Raw genomic sequence first — 19,834 nt, 5'->3', positions numbered from 1 at the left:
CCGTTTCTATCTTGGAAAAAAGTTAAAAAGAAAAAGAAAATAAGAGAAATTTAAAAATGTCCTACAGATACTAAAAGGATAAGGGGATCTTGCTGACCAGTGCAGACCTTCAGGAAAGTAGTCCAAGTGCAGGCCTGCTATAGTCTCCTGTCTGCACAGGTGAGAAGAGAACAATGTCGCAGGATACCGGTCCACAAGTGCCTTTGCACTGGTTTGGCTGTTGGCTATGCAGCACTGGTTGCCTCTGGAGGGATCACTGACTATGCAAAAGCAGGTAGAATGCCACTCCTCTCTGGGGGTTTAACAGGCCTGGGTGCTTATGAGCTCTCAGGATCCACGGGATGCTTGGGTTTTCCTAGCTACATCTGAGACCTTGGCTGGCATTATGGGAATGAGATTCTACCACTCTGGAAAATTTATGTCTCCACATTTAATCACAGGTACCAGTTTGCTGATGGTTGCCAAGCTGAGAATCAGTACATTGAACAAACCCCATCAGTAGTAGTCATTTCCCAGCTTGGACTCTTGAGAATTAAAAATCTCCAAACTTCCACTATTTTCAAGGTATTAACAGAAGTAAGTGCAGCATTTTTGCATATTCTGACATTTTACTTCATTTATTTTATTATTATTATTTTGAGACAGGGTCTCATTCTGTCACCCAGGCTGGAGTGCAGTGGCAGATCTCAGCTCACTGCAACCTCCGTTTCCCAGGTTCAAGTGATTCTCCTACCTCAATCTCCTGAGTAGCTGGAATTACAGGTGTGCTCCACCATGCCCAACTAATTTTTTTTTTTTTTTTTTTGTATTCTTTTTAGCGATGGGGTTCACCATGTTGACCGGGCTGGTCTCAAACTCCTGAGCTCAAGTGATCCACCTGCCTCAGCCTACTAAAATGCTGGGATTACAGAGGTGAGCTACCGGGCCCGGCCATCTGACATTTTACTTTAGAAAAAAAAGACACTATTGGCCGGGCACAGTGGCTCATGCCTGTAATCCTAGCACTTTGGGAGGCCAAGGCGGACGGATAGCTTGAGATCATGAGTTTGGACTAGCCTGGGCAACATGGCGGAACCCTGTCTCTACAAAAATACAAAAATGAGCCAGGCATGATGGTGTGCGCCTGTAGTCCCAACTAATCAGAAGGCTAAGGAGGGAGGATGGCTTGAGCCTTACAGGCGGAGGTCACAGTGAGTGGACATCGCACCACTGCACTCCAGCCTGGGTGATAGAGCCAGATCTTATTTCAAAAAAAAAAAAAAAAAAAAGACACCAAACTTAGCTGGGAAAAACTCAGTCACCATTACAACCCCACAGATACCCTAATACAGTTTAATTCTTGTGTATTGATGTTATATCTTCTTTCTGTATCATTTTTTTGAGACAGAGTCTTGTTCTGTCACCCAGAATGGAGTGCAGTGGCACGATCTCAGTTCACTGCAACCTCCACCTCACAGGTTCAAGCGATTCTCCTGCCTCAGCCTCCTGAGTAGCTGGGACTACAGGAGCACGCCACCACGCCTGGCTGATTTTTGTATTTTTAGTAGAGATGGGGTTTCACCATGTTGGCCAGGATGGTCTCCATCTCCTGACCTCGGGATCCACCCACCTCGGCCTCCCAAAGTGCTGGGATTATAGGCGTGAGTTACTGCAGCTGGCCTCTTTCTCTATCTTATAGGTGAAATCTCAAGGAATCAAATGTTAGGTGGCAACAATGGGGGCTCTGAAACCTCATGCTGTGCTCAGAGGAACAGTGTGAAAATAATCTCTTATGATATTTAGGATATCTGTTCTTTCGCTCATCTTAGGGCACAGAGCTACTTTGAAATTATGTTAAATGGAGTATCAATGAAAATAAAGTTTACTATAAATAAAAAAGGGGAGCCAGGTGCAGTGGTGTATGCCTGCAGTCCCATAACTCAGAAGGCTGAGGCAGGAGGATCACTTGCACTCAGGAGTTGAAGGCCAGTCTGAGCAACAGTAATAGTAAGACCCTATCTCTAAAAATAATGATAAAAAATAAAATAATTAAAAGGGGGTATTATGAACTTTCCACCCTTTTGATGACTTCCTTTACTTAATCACCTAGTCTCATGCCTACCTCTGCACACCAGTGAAATTGCTCTCTTCAGTTACTAAGGTCAAAATCCAATGACCTATTCTTATTCTTCAACCCTTGATCTTCATGTGCTGCCCACCACCCATTCCATCTTGTCATTTCTTTCTTACCCACTCTCTTCGTTCTATTCTTCTTCCTCCTCCTGCCTCAACCCTGCTCCTCAATGGTGCAAACCTAGAAAGGAACACAGTACTTCCCTCCCACCTTCTTTCCTTTCTTCTCATTCCCTCGGGAAACTTCTTCAGCATACTATTAGTTACTTCAGTACAGATAATTCAAAAATTAATGGTTCTAGTCAGACCTTTCACTACAATGTCTACAGAAAAGACAGAAAATGTAAAGGGAAGAACAGAATGCCAAGATTCAAGAAGAACCAATTAATTACAAGCAGTCATCAGGGTACTACTATGTGCTGGGTCTTTTTGCTCTCAATTTGCTACAGAGATATTTGTGTGTTTACCTCTCTCCTATAGAGCATGGTTAGCCAATTCATAATCAGTTCATTTTAAGACACTGAAAATTTAACCAAGAGCCTGATATTTATGTTTAACATGTGCTTTATAGGGATCTGCGCCTCGGAAAACCAAACTGAAGAGGCTGGACTCCAAAATGTTATAGTCTATTGTTTACCTGGTGTCAGCCATTAAAATTACCTTTGGTTCCTAGGAAGTATAAATGGACCCTTTTTGAAAATGTCATGGACAACTCACATAAACAAGTCACAGAATTTTGCATATAAACTTAGATTAAGGACCACAGTTAAGTCAGTGTTGCTTTAAGTGGCATACTGATCCATGTCTGGTACTGAATTACACACTCATATTCTCAACTTGATCACCAACTCCATATGGCAGTCCTTGTATTTCAATATAAAATCTGTTTTTCACACCCAATTTAAAAAATGGGCAAGGATCTGAATAGACATTTCTCCAAAGAAAATATATAAATGGCAAATAAGCACATGTAAACATGCTAACATCATTAGCCATCAGGGAAATGCAAATCAAAACCATAATGAGATACCACTGGATAACCTCTAGAATGACCATAATAAAAAAGATAATAACAAGCACTGGTAAAGATGGGGATAAACTGGAATCCTCATATACTGCTGGTGGGAATGTATAATGGTGCAGACACTTTGAAAAACAGTGTGACAGTTCCTCAAAAGGCTAAACATGGAGTTACCATATGGCTGAACAATTTCGCCCCTAAGTATATACCCAAGAAAAATGAGTCCATATGTCCACACAAAAACATGTATACAAACGTTCATACTGGCATTATTCATAATAGCACAAAAGTAGAAGCAACCCATATGTCCATCAAATAAACAAAGTGTGGTATGCCCATACAATGGAATATTATTCAGCAATAAAAGAAGCACATACAGCCTAAAATATGTAAACCTTGAAAACATTGTGCTAAGTGAAGAGCCAGGCATAAAAAACCACAATATGTAATTCCATTTACATGAAATGTCCAAAATAGGCAAATCTGGTATACAGAAAGCAGACTGCTGGTAGCCTAGGACTGGAGGGAGTTTAGGGGGAATGATGGCTAATAGATATAGGACTTCTTTTGGGAGTGATGGAAATGTTTTAAAATATATTGTGGTGGTGATGGTTACAGAACTCTGTGAGTGAACAAACAAACAAAAAAACCCCACTGAATTGTATACTTCAAATGGATGAATTGTATGGTGTGTGAATTATATCTCAATAAAGCTATTAAGAACCAGTACCTTATAAAAATGTATGGAAAAAGCACTAATCATTAAAAAATTGACAAATTGGGCATCACCAAAATGAATTTTCTGCTCCTTTAAGGCACCATTTAAAAAAAAAAAAGCAAGAGCAGGTTGCTTGTAGTCCCAGTTACTCAGAAGGCTCAGGTAGAAGGATCCCTTGAGCCCAGGAGTTTGAGGCTACAATGTGCTATGATTGTATTGTGAATCGCCACTGTACTTCAGCCTTGGCAATACAACAGCAAGACCTCATCTCTTTTTCTTTTCTTTTTTTTTTTTGAGACGGAGTTTCACTCTTGTTGCCTAGGCTGGAGATCAATAGCATGATCTCGACTCAGTGCAACCTCTGCCTCCCGGGTTCAAGCAATTCTCCTGCCTCAGACTCTCAAGTAGCTGAGATTACAAGCATGCGCCACCATGCCCGGCTAATTTTGTATTTTTAGTAGAGATGGGGTTTCTCCACGTTGGTCAGGCTGGTCTCGAACTCCCGACCTCAGGTGATCCGCCCGCCTCGGCCTCCCAAAGTGCTGGGATTACAGGAGTGAGCCACCGAGCCCAGCTTTTTTTGTTTTGAGTCAGGGTTTCGTTCTGTCACACAGGGTGGAGTGTAGTGGTGCACTCTCGGCTCACTGCAACCTCTGCCTCCTGGGTTCAAGCGATTTTCCAGCCCCAGCCTCCTGAGTAGCTGGGACCACAGATGCTCACCACCATGCCCAGCTAATATTTGTATTTTTTGCAGAGATAGGGTTTTACCATGTTTCCCAGGCTGGTCTCGAATTCCTGAGCTCAAGTGATCCATCCACCTCAGCCTCCCAAAGTGCTGGGATTACAGGCACCATGCCTAGCCTTAAAGCGTATTTTTTTTTTCTTTTATTCCCCCAAGACAGAGTCTTGCTCTGTTGCCTAGGCTGGAGTGCAGTGGCACGATCTCAGCTCACTGCAACCTCCTCCTCCTGGGTTCAAGCAATTCTCCTGCCTCAGCCTCCCGAGTAGCTGACATTACAGGAGTGAGCCACCACGCCTGGCTTTTTTTTTTTTTTTTTTTCCTGTATTTTTAGTAGAGATGGGGTTTCACCATGTTGGCCAGGCTGGTCTCAAACTCGGGACCTCATGATCTGCCCGCCTTGGCCTCTCAAAGTGCTGGGATTACAGGCATGAGCCACCGTGCCTGGCCTTAAAGTGTATTATTTATCATACCTTTATTGTAGGTATGGATAGGAAAAAACACAGTATCTATAGGGTTCAGTACCATCCATGGTTTCAAGCGTCCACTGGGGTTCTTGGAATATATCCCCTGCAGATAAAAGGGGACTACTATAACTGTTACCACAATCAGAATATCTATGAACGACTAAGTAAGTTGTAGAAACTTGCAATGGTGTGTGTTAGAAAATGATCATTTACAAAACATGGTTATCGAAAAGGAGAAGACCTATGAGAGAGAAGGCCCAAATGGGCACACGAGTCACACGTTTTTAACTCTTTTTTTTCTTTTGGAGACAGAGTCTCGCTCTGTCGCCCAGGCTGGAGTGCAGTGGCCGGATCTCAGCTCACTGCAAGCTCCGCCTCCCGGGTTCACGCCATTCTCCTGCCTCAGCCTCCCAAGTAGCTGGGACTACAGGTGCCCGCCACCTTGCCCGGCTAGTTTTTTTGTATTTTTTAGTAGAGACGGGGTTTCACCGTGTTAATCAGGATGGTCTCGATCTCCTGACCTTGTGATCCGCCCGTCTCGGCCTCCCAAAGTGCTGGGATTACAGGCTTGAGCCACCGCACCTGGCCATGTTTTTAACTCTTAAACTATTGGAGCACTCCGTCAGCACTAGGTATGTCAGGTCTGTGTCACATGAATTGAACAGCTGGCCATCAAACAGCCAAATAGAGTACAGATCCAACATAGATATAAGAAACTCAAGCAATCCCAACCCCCATTCCTACCCCCCAGATTCTTTTGTCAGAAGACTCTGAAAATGAGTAGAAAACATTTCAGTCATAGATGCAAACTTCTGTCTACTGATATAGTTTCTTTCCTTGGAAAACAAAACAAAACAAAAGGCACTGGGGGAAATGTCACACTACTATTGACAGTTGACGTGGTGAGTAGTGCGCATCCAAAGATAACTTCGCACTGGTCAACAGGACCCAGCTGAAAGAATGCTGATTTACGAATCTATTTATCTAAGCAAGATAGAGCAGTTGAGCCAACAGTAGTTAACACACTGCTTCCTTCCTCTGCGTAAGTCTTAAGAGGCCATAAACCAAAGAGAGCTAAACCTTTGCCTTCTGATATGAATACCATAGGTGAGACACAATAGTGAAATTCTAGTTTGGTTACAATGGGCAGAAGTTGGAAGAGGCACTATAAAGTTCAGAGCCCTGGGTGCAGATTGGGCTCCTCCAGCTGGTACTGGATCCATCAAGGCAGGATAATGTCCTAAGAAATGACCTCATCTGTCTGGTTCTCTGTAGGACGGGAAAGACAGTGACTGAGGCAACTAAGCCATAGTCCAAGAGAAACCACCAACATACAAATCATCCATTCCTCCACTGAGCAAACACTGATTGAGAACCTATTCCATACCAGACTCTAGCTAAGCACCAGGGATACAATGATAAATAAAACAGATACAAGAACCAAGTGCAATGGCCCATGCCTATAATCCCTGCTACTCAGGAGGTTGGGGCAGGAGGATCCCTTGAGCCCAGGAGTCCAAGGCTCTAGTGTGTCTGTGAATAGCCCTACACACCAGCTTGGGCAATAGAGTGAAACTCCATCTCTTAAATCCAAAATAAAAATTAAGAAAAAGGCTGATATAAATGACGAATTGATGGGTGCTGACGAGTTGATGGGTGCAGCACACCAACATGGCACAAGTATACATATGTAACAAACCTGCACGTTATGCACATGTACCCTAGAACTTAAAGTATAATAATAAAAAAAAAAAGAAAGAAAGAAAAAGGCTGGGTGCCTTGGCTCACGCCTGTAATCCCACCACTTGGGAGGCTGAGGTGGGCAGATAACCTGAGGTCAAGAGTTCGAGACCAGGCCGGGCACGTTGGCTCACACCTGTAATCCCGGCACTTTGGGAGGCTGAGGTGGGCGGATCATGAGGTCAGGAGATGGAGACCTTCCTGGCTAACACAGTAAAACCCCATCTCTACTAAAAATACAAAAAATTAGCCGGGCATGGTGGCAGGCACCTGTAGTTCTAGCTACTTGGGAGGCTGAGGCAGGAGAATGGCATGAACCTGGGAGGCGGAGGTTGGAGTGAGCTGAGATTGTGCCACTGCACTCCAGCCTGGGCAACAGAGCAAAACTCCGTCTTAAAAAAAAAAAAAAAAAAAAAAAGAGGGTCAGGTGTGGTACCTCACACCTGTAATCCCAGAACTTTGGGAAGCCTAGGCAGGAGGGTCACTTGAGCCTAGGAGATCGAGACCACCTTGAGCAACAAAGTAAGATCCCCATCTCTATTAAAAAATTTAAAAAATTAGCCATGCATGGCGGTATGCACCTGTGGTCCCAGCTACTCAGGAGGTTGAAGTGGGACGATTGCTCGAGCCCAGGAGGCCAAGGCTTCAGTGAGCTGTGTTTGCACCACTGTACTCCAGGCTGGCCAATAGAGCAAGACCCTGTCACCTTCCGAAAATTTTAATTTAAAAAATTTAAAAAAAGAAAAAAAAACCAGATACCGTCATTGTGTTGATGGTTTTGAGGGCGGAGGAGAGACATTAAACAAAACAAATTGCTACATAGTATCTATGTGATTCCAAGTATGAGAATGCTACTTAGCTACACTGGACAGTTGTCATATGGAAATGTGGAGATGGTAATAGAGAAGGCCTGAAGGTTGGAGATATGAATGACTTCTGTTCCATTTTTCTTAGAATCAAAGAGTGAGAACAGGGTTCCAAACAGGAATGTCAGACCAACGACCAGTGCAGGCTTGCCCTACCACTAAAGAGAAGCAACGACATGTGGTGCCAGTAAAAGCTACTCAAGTCTTCAAAAACTGAGCCAAGATCTCCCTGGCACTGGGCCTAGTCATGACTGGGTAATAGAGGATAAACAAACACATGATATAACCCCCAAGAACACACATACACTAATACACAAACCCAAAACAGTCTCTCACTGTCTCTCTCTCTTTCACACACACTAACTCATGCTCATTTATGTATGCACAAGCTACCATCACAATCATAACCCACACTCCCAGCCTCACACCTTCAAAGGCATATACACACCTCCCACGAATATATACACACAGGCCATCGTACCAGGCTGGCTGCTGCTCCACTCCTCACTCTCCGGGGTGCTAGCGGTGGGTTGTCCCTCTGGGTCCTTTCCTTCTTCTTGCTTCTCCTGTAGAAGGCAAGCCTGATCCCAGCTTCTTCTCCTCATGGTTTGGGATGAAGTACTAGTGTCTGATCCTGGCCCCTACCTGGCTCTCTGGCCATGTGGTGTTCCACCCCAAATAGGCAGAATTTCTTCTAGGCTGCCAGCAGGAGTGCAGCTCCAGCAGACATCCCCCTATCACTTGAGCACAGACTCATGTGAGCATGCATATCCTAATTAAACAGCCTGACTACAACTTTCCTTGTTATCTGGTACACAAAAACTTCCTTTGCGATGCTCTTACATGCCCAGTAGAATTCATGCTCTGTCCCTTCCAGCTTCTGTACTAGAGCGCTGGGTGTTCCTTGGCCTTTGGCCTAGGCACTGGACTCCAGTGATGGAGTTTTCCAGCTGCCTGCCCATGTACTTTGGGTACTAGATAGCATGACTATGTCTTAACCTTGACACTAAACTGAGATGGGAGCTCTGGAAAATCAGGAGAGTGATTAATTCATTTCCCTCCAACCAGGTATAGGACCTGACTCAGGATGGGACCCCCAAATATGATGAGTGAGTCATTATGCGTGTCTTCTCTGGCCCAGCTCCTTAATCTGGATCGATGTAGGGGACAGTGGGAATTGAGGCACAGGCTATAGCTTCCCCCTCCCTTCCCCACTGCTCTTCCTACCATAGCCTCTGGCTCCGATTCCTCCTCTGATGGGCTCTGGTATTCCCTGCGCTTCCTCTTCTTCACGGGTTTGAGGAGCTCAGAAGCGCTGGTGGACCCTGAGGAGTTCTCCACTATGACTGACCTGAGGAAGGGCCAGCCTTAGAGAAAGAACCACCCGCCCTGCACCACCCAGCCCCTCTCCTAACCCCTGAACAGGAATAAGGCTTTGGGGGCTGAAGGCAGAGCGAGTAGGGCTGCGACCTCCTCCCCTTACCGCTCCTGGAACAGTTGAGGGCAGCCATCATTAGAGGAACCAAGATCTGGACCCGCGGCTTGGTGAGGCCCACACGCCTGGCACTGACAGGTGCTATCATCTTCTGGGGGGTCCTGATTGGGATCTTCTGGAGGATTCTGAGGGTGGTCCTCTGCGGGGGCCAAATGGGCCTCAGGCCTCCATCCCCATTGCAGCCATACAGGCTCCGCCCACGCCCCCTCAGACCCTGCTTCCGCCTCAGTCCATCCCCGCATCGAACGGCCTCCTCCAGCCTTCTCCACCCCAGGACCACCCTGGGCCCCGCCCCCGGTCCTCCTGGGGCTCAGGCCTCACCCCACCCGCACAGGGCCCAGCTCAGGGCCTGGGAAGCGGGGCTCCTACCCGCTTGTAGGGGGCCCGCCTCGCCATCTCCAGCAGGGTCCCCGCCATCTTCGCATTCGGCCACGCCTTCCTGCCGCAGCTCGGGGCTCGGGGGCTGCTCCACTCCCGCCATGTTCAGCGGCTTGTACTCACTTATCCGGAACTGGAGCGCGGGAGGGTCTGAGGATTGCGACTCCCGTACGGGCCCTTGACCCACCTCGGAGTCCGAGCCATGGCCCTCTCGTCGCCTCATGCCAGCTCACGCCCTCAGCAGGCCTCAAGACTCCATGCCAGGGCACCTCACTCCAAGCTATACCAGCCAAACCCTTACTCCAGGCTACGCCCCCAAGCACCTGCGGGGTCCAGTCCCACGGTGCCCCACTCTAAGCCACGCCCCCAAACTACCACAGGCCCAGAGTGCCCCACTCTAAGCCACGCCCCCAGACACCCACAGGCCCAGTCCCAGAGTGCCTCACTCCAAGCCACACCCCCATAGTCCCCAGGGCCTAGGAGTGCTTCAACTCAAGCCACGCCCCTAGGGTCCCTCACTCAAAGCCCACCCCTAGGGCCCATCATTTTAGCCAGCTTCCCCTGCTTCCGCCTCAGGTCCGGCCTCCGGGCCCGCAAGCCCCGCCCCATGGCTGTGGTTTACGAGGCTTAGCCAATCCCCACAGACACTGACCCGCAGGCCGCCCCCAGGGGGCGGGGCCGCGGCCTCTGTCCATTCCAGAAGCCGCACTGTGCTGGTGCTGGAGCTGGCCGGCCCGGCACTAAGCTGCGGCAGGACGGTGGCAGGAACTGGTTCGCTGCCGGCCACTTGCTCCGGGGTACCCACATGGATTGGCTCCCGGGGAAAGCAAGACACATCCAGGGCACTGCTGGGCAGGCCGAGGTTGGCCGAGTTGGCTGTAAACAGATATACAAATAGACACGACGCGGGTGAGTCTAGTGGCCCTGCCTCAATCCTGCCATGCATGTGTAGGCATGTGAAGGAAGGCAGGTGGAGGAGAATGAAAACAGTCATCCCCTCTCCAGGATCCACACTTGCTTGTGCAAGTACAGAGATGCTCTTCCTCCCCAGACTCCTACCCTAGCTTGACTCACCTGGAATGATAAAGGCAGTTGCGGGCAGGTGAGGACCAGAACCAGGGCTGTCTCTGGCCACCAAGTGCACGCTGACCTCCCCTGTGGAAGGCCCCTTCAGTGTCCTCAGCATCTCCATTTCAGTATGCCCCTCCATCCTGGCAGGCCTACAAGCCAAACACAGCCCCCAGGGTGATCAGGTGGGGACCTTTGTTACAGAAGCAATGGAGATGTGAAGGGATGGGGCTTCTTTGAGAAGCTGGCCACCTTCAAACCCGTAACCTGCAGAGAACGGCCTCAGTCCTGTAGGGAGTAGGGTGTCTTCAAGACGAGCATCAGGTCTGGCTCCTGTTCTGGCCAGGCCCTGCACCTCCCCAGTCTCTGTAAGGATGGTAAGGATGGGTAGGGTAGCATGTGTGAGGGTACTTTGTAAACTGTGATGTACAGAACTGACTCTGGGGAGCATGACTCAGGTCAAGGTTCTGTCTGGCCAGTTGTCTCCAGGACACAGACCAGGCCACATCCAAACTCACCTTTTTCTTGACCCCACCTCTATCCCCACTAGAATCACTCCCTCCGCCCTCTGAGATTCAGAGACCTCAAATACCAGGTATTCCTTCACCCATACAGGGTTCATCTTCCCGGGAGGTGGGATCTTTCCTGCTCATGTTCTTTTATGGCCCTGTCCACCACTCCCTCCAACCCCAAGCACAGGGTGGGCACTCAAATATCTGCTGAACAAATGTATGCATGTGAAGAGCAAAGACATAGTGTATGAAAACGCAGTCAAGTCAGTACGTGATTTTGTTTTAATAACGCAAAGGCAGTAGAGGCATTTCATAGAGTTCATTCAACAGGTAAAAACATAAAGAAAAGGACATAGAGATACAAAGAATATACTTAATATCTATTTACTCAGCACCTACAATGTACTGACCACTGTCCTACTTGCCTTACCAGCACTGTCCAGTAGAATATTCTGTGCTAATGAGAATGTCCAATACCTAAACTGTCCAACACAGTAGCCACTAGCCACATGTGGCTACTGAGCACTTGAAATGGGCTACTATGACTGAGGAACTGAATTTTTTATTTTAGTTTATTTTAGTTAAATTTAAAAGTTACCAGAAGGTCGTTACAGTAGTGCATGCCTGTAGTTCCAAGTTCTCTGGAGGCTGACCCGGGAGGATGGCTTAAGCCCAGGAGTTTGAGGCTAGCTTGGGCAACATAGCGAGACCCTGTCTCTGACAATAAATAAGAAAATAAATAGCGACAGTAGCCATGACTATTGTATTGGACAGCACAGCTTTAGACGTATTAAAATTGGCCTGTCACTGCTACCTCCAAAACACACTGAAGGTCTAACCACTTCTCTCCATCTCGACTGCTGCCATGCTGGTCCCAGCCAATAGCAGCTCTCTTTGGACTTCTGAAATTGCCTTCTAGCCCATTTCCCTGCTTCCTTTCCTGCAGCCCTACAGTCTACTCCCCAGTAAGAAAAACTTTAAAAACATAAACCAAATCACATAATTTCCCCATCTAAATTCTTCAATGGCTCTCTATTGCCCTTAGAGTAAAATCAAAGTGCTTTGCCCTAGAAAACCTGACCTCTGCTTTTCTCTCTGGCCTCATCCTATGCCACTCTTCCCCTGTTCTCTCCACTTAACAGACTTTGGTTTCCTTCTATTGCTTGACCAACATTCCCACTCACAGCCTTTGCCCTTGCTGTTCCCTACCCCTGGAACGCCCTTTCCCAAGCTCTCTGCTTGACTGGCTCCTTCCCATCCTCCAGTCCTCAATTCAATAGTCACCTCCTCAGAAGAGGTCTTTCCTTACCAAGCAATTTTTTTTTTTTTTTTTTTTTTTGAGATGGAGTCTCGCTTTGTTGCCCAGGCTGGAGTACAGTGGTACCATCTTGGCTCACTGCAACCTCTGCCTCCAGGGTTCAAGCAATTTTCCTACCTCAGCCTCCTGACTAGGCGGGATTACAGGTACACACCACATAGCCTGGCTAATTTTTGTATTTTTAGTAGAGACGGGGTTTCACCATGTTGGCCAGGTTGGTCTGAAACTCCCGACCTCAGGTGATCCGCCCACCTCGGTCTCCCAAAGTGCTGGGTTTATAGGCGTGAGCCATCGAGCCCGGCCTGACCAAGGAATTTAAAGCAGCAGCATACCCCTCACCCCTTCCCACCACTAGCTGTCTCATTAGTATTATATATTTCTTTCTTTCTCATCCTTCATTATAATCAAAAGTGATCTTCATTTATTTCTGTGTTTGATCAGTCATCTCCACATAAATGCCAACTGTCTGTCTTGTTTATTGCTATATCCCCAACACTTAGTACGTGGCACATAGTAGGTGCTTAATAAGTACTCGTGTTGGATTTCAGTAACTTGAACTTGTTAATAAAAAACAGTGTATGGCACCAGCTTGGTGGCATGTGCCTGTAATCCCAGCTACTGGGGAGGCTCGGGGCAGGAGAATCGCTTGAACCTGGGAGGTGGAGGGTGGAGGTTGCAGTGAGCCGAGATCGTGCCACTGCACTCCAGCCTGGGAGACAGAGCAAGACTCCATCTCAAAAAACAAAAACAAACAAAACACTGTATGGGTCCAATACAGTGGCTCACACCTGTAATCCCAGCACTTTGGAGGCTGAGGTGGGAGGACTGCTTGAGCCCAAGAGCTCAAGACCAGCCTAGGCAACACAGGGAGACCCTGTCTCTATAAAAAATTAAAAAAATAAAAATTAGCCAGGTGTTACAGTATATGCCTGTAGTCCCAGCTACTCCAGAGGCTGAAGCAGGAGGATTACTTGAGCCTGGGAGGTCAAGGCTGCAGTGAGCCATGATCTCACCACTGTACTCCGGTCTAGGTGACACAGCAAGACGCTGTCTCTAAAGAAAAAAAAAAATTAGCTCGGTACAGGGGCTCACGCCTGTAATCCCAGCACTTTGGGAAGCCGAGGCAGGTAGATCACCTGAGGTCAGGAGTTCGAGACCAGCCGGACCAACATGGTGAAACCCCATTGCTACTAAAAATACAAAAAAATTAGCTGGGCTTGGGGGCAGGCACCTGTAATCCCAGCTACTTGGGAGGCTGAGGCAGGAGAATTGCCTGAACCCAGGAGGTGGAAGTTGCGGTAAGCTAAGATCATGCTACTGTACTCCAGCCTGGGCAACAGAACAAGACTCCATCTCAAAAGAAAAAAAAAAAAAAAAGAGAGAGAAAAAAGAAAAAAAGTTATAAAACATAATTTCCTGAATTTCAATTCCAATTTGCTTTGCACAGCTGAAGTACTTATACTATTTTAAATACCTTTAAATAGAGTTAGGCCGGATGTGGTGGCTCACGCCTATAATCCCAGCACTTTGGGAGGCCAAGGTAGGTGGATCACTTTGAACTCAGGAGCTGGAGACCAGCCTGGGCAACATGGTGAAACCCCATCTCTACAAAAGTACAAAAGTAGGCGGGGCGCAGTGGCTCAAGCCTGTAATCCCAGCACTTTGGGAGGCCGAGACGGGCGGATCACGAAGTCAGGAGATCGAGACCATCCTGGCTAACACGATGAAACCCCGTCTCTACTAAAAAAATACAAAAAACTAGGTAGTCCCAGCTACTCGGGAGGCTGAGGCAGGAGAATGGCGTAAACCTGGGAGGCGGAGCTTGCAGTGAGCTGAGATCCGGCCACTGCACTCCAGCCTGGGTGACAGAGCGAGGAAAAAAAAAAAGAAAAGTACAAAAGTTAGCCAGGCAGGCCAGGTGTGGTGGCTCACGCCTGTAATTCCAACACTTTGGGAGGCCAAGGGAGGCAGATCAGTTGAGGCCAGGAGTTCAAAACCAGCCTGGGCAACATCTTGAAACCCCATCTCTACCAAAAATACAAAAATTTAGCTGGGCAGGGTGGCACATACCTGTTATCCCAGCTTACTCAGGAGGCTGAGACAGGAGCATCCCTTGAACCCCAGAGGTGGAGTTTGCAGTGAGCCAAGATCGTACCACTGCACTCTAGCCTGAGTCACAAAGTGAGACCCTGTCTCAATAAATAAATAAATAGAGTTAATCTTTTTATTTGAAACACTGACAGTTAAGAGTGAATGTGGTTACTTCTGAAAGAATTTCACTCTGTGTCAAAACCTGTCACATCTCAGGTCTATTGCAGAGGCTGGATTTAAAGATTGCCTTTCTGTTTGGGTTTGCTGCCTTTTTTCCAGCAAGCATTGGAGGACCAAGTGGGCGTCAGCACCATTCTGTGCTCTGGGGTTACAGTCACAAACATGATCAAATGCTCTCATGAAGCTTATATTCTGGAGATAATGGATGAGGCTGGGGCTGGAGGTATAAATTTGAAGACCAGCATGTGTAGATGGCATTTAAAAACACAGAACTGGGGTGAGGCCCAGTGGCTCATGCCTGTAATCCTAGCACTTTGGAAGGCCAAGGTGGGAGGATCACTTGAGCCCAGGAGTTTGAGACCAGCATGGCCAACACAGTGAGGCCTCAGCCTCAACAAAAAATTTTAAAAATTAGCTGAGCATGGTGGTGCACCCCTGTGGTCCCAGTTACTGGGGAGGCTGAGGCAGAAGGGTTACTTGAGCCTGGGAGGTAAAGGCTGCAGTGAGCTATGATCACACCACTGCACTCAAGCCTGGGCGACGGAGCAAGACTCTGTCAGAGAGAAAGAAAGAAAGGAAAGGAAAGAAGGAAGGGGGGGGGAGAAAAAGAAAGAAAAGAAAAGGAGGGAGGGAGGGAGGAGAAAAAACAAAAGAAAAAGAAAGGAAAACGAAAAGGAAAAGAAAGAGAAAGAAAGAAAACCACATAACTGAATATAAAGAAAAAAGTGGGAACCTTGGAGCACACCCACATTTATAGGTTGGGAAGAGGAAAAGAGGCTGAGAAGGAGTCGGCCATGAAGTGAGAGGGAACTCAGAAGAGTCTGGATTTCTGGTGGACACTGAAAAAAGTTTTCAGCCTTCTGCCGTCAGCCTGTCCTGGAATTGCTCTGAGCCTAGAGAGCTACCTGGCTTGAACGCTCTCCTGGAAGCCGCCAGCCAATGACGAGTTGCTATGAGGTGTAAAGACCCCACCCCCTTGCCTTACTTCGGAACACCTCTGCAGGGCGGGTCAGGCTGAGGCCTCCATTGAGACTACATCAGCAGTTCAGCTTCTTCCTCCGCCCAACCCGCCTTCATTCCCCTACTGGTGATATTCCCGAGAGCACTCCGATAAACCTACACTCAAATATTGCTATCGGAGTCTGTTTCCAGGGGACCCGACCTAAAACAACCATTGTAGCCACAGCCCAGTGCCGTGCACATAGCAGATGCTCAATAAATGTATATTGGCTGAACGTGCCCATGGGTATTTTCTCTTCATGTCTGACAAGGTTTCCTCAATCCCTTGCCTTCCAAGGCCTTGTGTACAAAAACGCCCAATAAATGCCCTTACTATAGGTGTTGGGTGGGGAGTAGAGCCCTCGACAGCTACCCCGAAAACAACACACAGAGAAGCTGAGCGCCACAAACTTGGGGCCTCAGCCCCGCCCCTCGCCGCAGCTGCTTCCCGGACGTGGTAGGGGACCGCAGCGGCCCTGAGCGCAGGGTTCTAGGATCGGGAACCGCCACCAGCCTCCCAGGACTGGTATAGGCAAAGGCGGGCGGGGCGGTCACTGATCCAACAGTTCCGCAGAACGGTTACTTTTTAAAACGCCAAAATGGCGGAATTCTTTTTATTCTTTATGGCCAAAAAAAGAAAGAGAGAAAATTCCATATTCCATTATAAAAATCGAAAATTAATGATAGGAAAGTTTGCCACATGACTCATTTCCCAAGAAAACCAAAACCCCGCCCTCCACACCTCCTTTCCATTAATAAAAAACTCTTAATTGATTGCACATCTCCAAACACGCAGCCTCCACCCTCCTCGCCCCTCCTGATCGCAGCCCGAAGCCACGCCGTAGGGTCGACTGGGCCTGGAGGCCCGCACCCGCCCGGCCCCCTGTGTGCTCCGCCCAGACCGCTTTCCCCGGCGTTTTCCCGAACCTCCTTCCCAGCCCGCGCCCCCCGCCGGAGGCGCTCGGAAGGAGCGAGACGCCGGAGCCGCAGACCCGAGCCCTCGCCGCCTTAGGCGGAGTGGGGGCGCGGCGCCCAGGGGCCGCAGAGTCTGAGCCCACGAGCCGCTGGGTGCTTACCTGCCCAGTCAGCCAGTGGCCGCCCAGCGCGGAGCTACCGTCCGAGCCCGACGCCGCGCGCCTGCGCGCTCGGCGGGGCGGGTCCGCCTCCCTGCAGGACGCAGAGCGCGGGGCCCGAGCGCGGTGCACATCTGTCGGGCCCAGGCGCAGGCCCAGGCTTCGGGGCGCCCGCGCCCTCTTGCCTGCCTTCGAGGCCCTGGTTGTGCGCGCCTTATGCCCCCTCAAGCTAGGACAGGTTTGCCGTACGGGCGTGGCGGGTCGAGATTTTTCCTGCCTCCGAACCCCTGCATCACAGTTAGCAGAGCAGAGCGGGGGCGCGGAGATCGTGGAGCTCCAAGAGACATCCTGGAGGGCTACCGAGCTGAGTGGTTAGTGACAAAAGACGAGGCTGCACCCGGGCACGCACCCCAGCCGAGTGTCTGCTCTGTCCAACGCCTTCCCACCGCGCCTGCCCTCCCCCTCTGGAGGAGGGGAGCTCAGGAGCGTCAAAAAAACGGCCTCGGGAAGGGTGAAGGGCACGTGCGACCGGAGAGAGGAACCTTCGTGCGGGGGCTCTGGTCCTGGCCCTGCCGGGCATAAAGAGCGGCATTAGAGGCGTCTACTTTTGGGTGACCCCACTGCCATGGGCTGGGTAACATCACTATTCTCCAGGTCCTCCATTTCGACATTTGTAAAGACTATCACCCACTTCATGGCGTATGGTCGTTTTCAGTTTGGGTTCCTGTGGTGGCCTAGCAGTCACTGCGCCTCTCTGCTTCAATTTGATCTCTTCCCCTCCACCTGATCTCTCTAATTAATCAAATCTCCTTGTTATTGGTTCTGGTAACACAAGATACCTGTCTTGCTTACACATACCACAGTTGGCACTTTACATAGATTTGAGTAATTCAAGAGGCTAAGAGGTTTCAAGCTCCAAGAGAGTAGGAAACATTAGTTTTTGTATTCCTAGTACCTAGCCCAGAGCGGGGCACAGAGTGGGTGCTTAATAAGTATCTGTTCAGTGACTAAATAATGTACGGTATACAGATGAAAACAGGGTAACTTTTGGTACAGTCCACCATCCAGCCCCCTCTCCCACACCAATGATTTAATTTAATCCCTTGTTTTTACAGAAACGATGATTTAATTTAATCCCTTGGTTTTACTTGGACTTAAGTCATGGCCACATGTCAGACCTCCAGGCTCCTGACTCCTTCCCAGGCCAGGTGAGAAAAGGGTTCCTAATGAAATGTAGGCAAATTCTCCAAATTGCTGTGATCAACAGGTTTACATTTATGCAAAATTTAACTATTCTGGTTGCCACGCCAACGCATCGCATGTGTTCTTCCTTGTTGCAATGTCAATTTTTAATCACATCTCATATTATTGGGAACAGGATTGCATCAGTTAAGGATGCTGGTTGCCATAACAATGGATGCCTCTTTCTACACATTGATACACACACAACCATCCGCTCAATTTTCTCTCATCTCAACCCAGACTGTGCTTGATCTAGATTTCAAAGGTTTATTTTAGGTATTCAGAAGATTAAAAGAAAGTGGTGAACCTACACAAACACATGAATTCTCTTTTTTCTTTTTTTTTTTTGTTTTGTTTTGTTTTTGAGACGGAGTCACCCAGGCTGGAGTGCAGTGTCGCCCAGGCTGGAGTGCAGTGGTGCAATCTCGGCTCACTGCAAGCTCCGCCTCCCGGGTTCATGCCATTCTCCCGCCTCAGCCTCCCAGTAGCTGGGACTACAGGCGCCCTCCACCACGCCCAGCTAGTTTTTTGTATTTTTAGTAGAGACGGGGTTTCACCATGTTAGCCAGGATGGTCTCGATCTCCTGACCTCGTGATCCACCCGCCTCAGCCTCCCAAAGTGCTGGGATTACAGGCTTGAGCCACCGTGCCCGGCCTAAACACATGAATTCTCAAAAACAAAGGCATCTTTTAGACGGACAAGTGGAATTTGAGCTAGCAAGACCTAGAAACAAACAACTAACATAGATGTGAGTTGCTAAGACATTATTTTTCTGCCTATCGACAGTATTTTTGTGGCTCATGCCTGTAATCCCAGCACTTTAGGGGGCTGAGGTGGGAGGACTGCTTGAGCCCAGAAGTTTGAGACCAGCCTGGGCAATATGGCAAAATCCTGTCTCTACAAAAAAAAAATTAGCTGGGTGTGGTAGCGCACCACTGTAGTCCTCCCTAGCTACTTGGGAGGCTGAGGTGAGAGGATTGCTTGAGTCCAGGAGCTCAAGGCTGCAGTGAGCCATGAGTGTGCCACTGCACTCCAGCCTAGGCAACAGAGAGAAATCCTGTCTAAACAAACAAACAACCTCCCCACCACCCAAGAGAAAAACAGTATTTTTGTGGTCTTGATACCTGGCTTGTTGGCTTGAACAGGGGTCAAGCAAACAAACCAGGTATCAAGCCCACCAAATACTGGGGTGAAGAGCTGCTCCCATTTAATATGATTTGGAGAAGTTTCTGCCTCATGAAGCCAGAGTTTCCCCTTTCAGTACCAGTCTGCCTTCAGGAGCAAGTAAGCAAGTCCGATCTTCCTCTCAAGTGATAGCTCCATCTTCCGCAAGTTCACAGCCCCCATTGTCTTCTCCATGTTAACCCCCTGCTCAAGCATGGACCCAAAATATTTTGAAATGTTGATGAGTCAAAGCACTAAGAAGACTGTTGTTTAGGCCAGGCATAGTGGCTCACACCTGTAATCCCAGCACTTACGCCAAGGTGGGAGGATTGCTTCACGCCAGGAGATCCAGACCAGCCTGGTCAACATAGTAATGAAACAGGAAAAGTTCCCTTATCCCTCTCGCAGGGTGTGGGACTGCTGGGGAGTGGCTCGCTTCTTCGGTGCCCTGCAGCTCAAACCCTAGGGGGAGCATACAGATGGGCAGGTTGTGGGGAGCATGGGCTCCAACCCCACAGCAGCATCTAGGGTTGAGTATTTATAGCTCCAGAAGCCCCAGTAGGCGTGTGTTACTACTGTATGCTCTTCAGTTTAGCCATCCAAAGACGGCTTGTTTTAATCAGCTCAATTAGACCCTCTGCCTTATCGAA

General features: G+C 48.5%; 1 protein-coding gene and 1 pseudogene across 2 annotated transcripts in view; one reads left to right on the top strand and one right to left on the bottom strand.

Moving 5' to 3' along the window:
• Positions 1–16,827, bottom strand: part of L3MBTL1 (L3MBTL histone methyl-lysine binding protein 1) — a 45,231-nt gene extending 28,404 nt beyond the window's left edge. Inside the window, exons 1-7 of one of the 2 annotated variants that reach the window (XM_023227923.1) lie at positions 16,781–16,827; positions 10,611–10,756; positions 10,189–10,412; positions 9,528–9,669; positions 9,147–9,297; positions 8,891–9,014; positions 8,145–8,229 (exon numbers count right to left, since the gene is read on the bottom strand). In XM_023227923.1, coding sequence (XP_023083691.1) covers positions 8,145–8,229; positions 8,891–9,014; positions 9,147–9,297; positions 9,528–9,669; positions 10,189–10,412; positions 10,611–10,746 — 862 coding nt within the window. In that variant the 5' untranslated portion in view covers positions 10,747–10,756; positions 16,781–16,827. Of the gene's footprint in view, positions 1–8,144; positions 8,230–8,890; positions 9,015–9,146; positions 9,298–9,527; positions 10,028–10,188; positions 10,413–10,610; positions 10,757–16,780 lie in introns of those variants that run through there. The other variant, XM_023227922.1, reaches the window with a different exon arrangement.
• On the top strand, positions 174–502 carry LOC111553248 (annotated as a pseudogene).
• Positions 16,828–19,834: the final 3,007 nt, after the last annotated feature.

Source organism: Piliocolobus tephrosceles, chromosome 20 (genome assembly GCF_002776525.5).
Source record: "Piliocolobus tephrosceles isolate RC106 chromosome 20, ASM277652v3, whole genome shotgun sequence".
In the NCBI taxonomy this organism is placed as follows: Eukaryota; Metazoa; Chordata; class Mammalia; order Primates; family Cercopithecidae; genus Piliocolobus; species Piliocolobus tephrosceles.
Note: the sequence above shows the minus strand (reverse complement) of the source record. Positions and strands in the feature narration are given on the sequence as shown.